General features: G+C 33.5%; 1 protein-coding gene across 1 annotated transcript; it reads left to right on the forward strand.

Moving 5' to 3' along the window:
* Positions 1–1,180: 1,180 nt before the first annotated feature.
* LOC124938895 (2S sulfur-rich seed storage protein 2-like) lies at positions 1,181–1,624 on the forward strand. The gene has a single exon (XM_047479416.1). It carries the CDS (start codon positions 1,181–1,183, stop codon positions 1,622–1,624), a length of 444 nt encoding a protein of 147 aa, XP_047335372.1.
* Positions 1,625–3,993: the final 2,369 nt, after the last annotated feature.

Below are 3,993 nucleotides of genomic sequence, written 5' to 3' on the forward strand. Positions count from 1 at the left end.
ATCTTTTTTACCCTCTTATACAAAATCTCTAACCTATACTCCAAATTATTGGAGTTGTGTCTTTTTTTTTTACCATCATATATGTTAAAATAAAGAAAGATTTTATTAGAATGATATAATGAATTATGTGGTCTATTATATAGACATTACATTCGACTTATAAGGAAATTAATAATATAATATAATATACTAATGATATTATCACAATTTATAATATTACATTATATTATCTTATATTCTAACAATATACATAATTACTAGCTCTACTTTATTTTCATTTTCCGACAAAGAAAAAAGATACTTAATTTTCTTAAAAGAGTTCTACCAAATTTGAATAGGAGACCTCATGATCGATGATATCAATTGTTAATCTTTTCTCCTACTTTTGAATCTTTTTGAGACGAACCCTTTCTAAAAAGACCAAAATTAACTTTTTTTTTAAAGACCAGCGAAATACTATTAACAATACGTAAAAGGGCCCAAGTTTTAAGACATAATATTTTTGTACCCTTCGATATTGAATCCCTAGCTTGAACTCCAAGTTGTTGAAGCATTTCTTCTTTTTGTAAACTCCCATATAGAATCCCTAGCTTAAACAATTTTTTTTTGGAGAATGTCTATATTCTTTATTTTCTCTCAAAAGAATCAATTCTTCTTTTCTCTCATAAAAACATGATCTTACATGCAGTAGTATGCTTACTGTAACAAAATCAATTGTAATTAATTGAGAAGAAAAATTACTAAAGTGTAAAAAGAAATTGCAACAACTCAAATAGTGTTAAAGAACAGTGGGAAAATACATTATATATATATATATATATATATATTTTTTTTTTTTACAAGAGTATTAATTATTAGACTTGAAGGAAACAAATGCAAATGCAATTAATTAAAAGGACAAGAACATTGTTGTGTTGTCAACCATGGACAGAATACTTGACAACAAAAGAATAGTATTACAGCTGTTCATTATTTATGACTCCATCCGCCAGCTGCATCCATCAAGTCTTTATGAATACGTGGAAGAATAATGAGATTACAAGTCATCTTTATCCATGTGGTCTCCATGCACAACCAAAATTCCTTTGTATAAATGATTATCAGATCATCTCCTTCAACATATCCACCAACCAACTGAAACAAAAACAAATACTCACCAAATTCGTTAACCTTAACAAAAATGATGAAGCTCACAATTGTTTCAGCTCTTCTCGTTGTGGTTGTCCTCACCATGGGAGAGGCTTCAACCGCCTTTAGGACTATCATCATTGAGGAGGAGACAGCAACTGGGAGCAACCCGAGGGGAATGGAGGATATGTGCGTGGATCAGTTGATGAGTCAACAAATGTTGTCTCAATGTCAGATGTGCGTAGAAAAGATGGTGCACAAGAGTTTGATGAACCCAATGAGAGGGGAGGAGGAATGCATGGACATGTGCTGCCAGCAACTTAGGAGCATGGACGAGGAATGCAGGTGTGTTGGATTCAAATCGGCCGTGCGCATGCAGATGCAGAGAGTCACCTCTAAGAGGATCGATGAGAAGATTATGCGCGAAGCAGAGAGGATGTATTCTCAATGCAATCTCTCCCCTCGCACTTGCCATATGAGGCATCGTAGTGCGTAGATCCAGATGTTGAGATAAGCGTCAACCCAAAATAAGCGATACATGTTCATCTTGTCTTCTTGTTGATTATATGAGATGTACACGAAGAAATAATAAGGAAGCACATTATCATGTGCACTTTTTTTTATTTGATCCTACTTACCTTTGGTATTCATCTCATTTTATGAATAAAGAAAATATGAAAACACATTAATACTTAAAGAGTTTAAGTCAACAACATATCCCGTAGTCGCTGCCTCCTTTTGGAGATTTTCGGCCAGAATTTCTGGCGACGGAATCTTGAACTTCTTCCCCGGCATGTTCGGCACAATTGCTCGGTCACGCTGCGTCAGAATCAAGATCGTCGGCACGGTCGAGATCGGCACAATTGCTCGGTCACGCGATTTAGTTTATATGGTAGTCGGTTACGGGAAACTTACGTCCGGCACGATATGAACGTCTAGCACGTTCGGCACATCGGGGAAAAATCGTCTAGGGTGTGAAAATAAGGTCGTTTCAAGATTGTTGTTCCGACTTTAATCCATTGTTCTAAAGTCTTATTGGAATATGAGTAAAAAGAAAAAACAACAATAAGTAAAAAAAACTATAAAAAGAAATGAACAAAAAAAAGTGCTTCCCAAAAGTCTTTGGAAAATAATACAGGGATCAAGGAGAAAAAAAAACCCACCTAAAACTGAAATTTACTCAAGAATTCTTGATGAATATGAAGTAATAGTAAAATGGTCTGTTGCAACAATAAAGGAGTTAATAAAAACTCCTAAATCGAAGACCTATACTATCAAAAGTAATTTTATATGAAAAATCAATGAAGTCTGAAAAACAACATTGGGATAAAAGCTGAAAATCATGCATATAAAGGAAAAATCTACTTGGACAATGTACATACAAAAGTGGAGGTACTGAATTCTCCTTTTGAATTTAAATTGTTTGCTGTAGTAATATAAAATTGTGTTGGAGAATGAGAAATGTAGTGGTGGGAAACTACATAGGAAAGAATATAGACTCCTTCATAGTCACCAAAAAAGCACTTATGAAACAATGAGAGGAAAATGGACCAGAGAAAATTTCAGTAAATGTACATGATCTTTATAAACGAAATTTAAGAAGGGATCAAATTTGGATGAAATTTTGAAAAATGGACATACATATATTGGATCCAACTGCATGAAGTTGGAAAGATGGTTTGAATATTTGAACATTTTAAGCATGCATAAGGAAACATCTTAGATATGGTTCAAATTTTGAAATATCCCTGTACACATGTATAATGTAGAAACTCTTAGTCATTTTGCAAATTTATTGGGTAGACAATTATATATGGACCCAATTACTGAAGGAGGAGAACATATTTCATTTGCTATAATTAGCATTGAGGTGCATCCTTGAAGCACATTGAGAGATAAAATAACAGTGGCTGACAGGAAAGAAAAATATACTATCATGGAAATCACTTATGAGTGGAGGCCACACATGTGTTCATTCTGTAATACTTTCCAACATGTCAGTACAAAATGTGCTCAAGCTAAGGAAGAAGAGCAGAGTTTACTAAAAGACGAGGAAGAAAAAATGCAGGAAAATAAAATAGAGGAGTTTAACAACAAAGAGCATAATGTGGAGGAAAAGTAGGAAGTTGAAGCCAATGAGGACTCTAAAAAGGAAGAAATCAATGTGATTGAAGAAAAGAGGGTAAATGAGACTTTGATTAAGAAGATGATAAATATTATAATGAAACAGAGGTTGAAGAAAAAGAATGAAGTTGATTTTCAAACAAGTCAAGTTGTAGTAGAGGAAACCAAAAAGAAAGATACTTAGACTAATCAAGTTGAAGCAGAGGACACCAAAACTCATGTTGAAGGAAAAAATGTAAGAATCCTGAAATTTAAGTAGATGATAACAAAGATAAGAACATTGAAGTCCTGAAAAAGAACTCTTTCTATCAGATTAGCACGGGTTCATACAAATAAATATTACACAATGGGAATAATAAAGCTTCATCGCATTCTTCAATTCAATCTTCTTACATCGCAAGAGAAAGGGGAATCGAAAGGGGAAGGGGAAGGGGAAGGGGAAGGTCTTATGAAGTAACATGTTTATATAGAAATAAACACCCTGATTGGGATAGTTAGGATCTGTTTTTTTATTGTATTTTTTTCATTTATAATCTTTGTTGTTTGTTTTTGCGAAAGATACTAATCAGTTTCTTTAGGGTCTTTTGATTGTCATCCTTTAATCATAGCTATGGTTTGTCTAGATTTGATTTTTGAACCTCCCAATTTTGGGATTTTTTATGAAATGGTATTTACCGTTTTCCAAAAAAAAGACGATGCCCCAACCCATTTAGAGAAATAGTCAATGACTACGAGTATGAA

Source organism: Impatiens glandulifera, chromosome 5 (assembly GCF_907164915.1).
Source record: "Impatiens glandulifera chromosome 5, dImpGla2.1, whole genome shotgun sequence".
Lineage (NCBI taxonomy): Eukaryota > Viridiplantae > Streptophyta > Magnoliopsida > Ericales > Balsaminaceae > Impatiens > Impatiens glandulifera.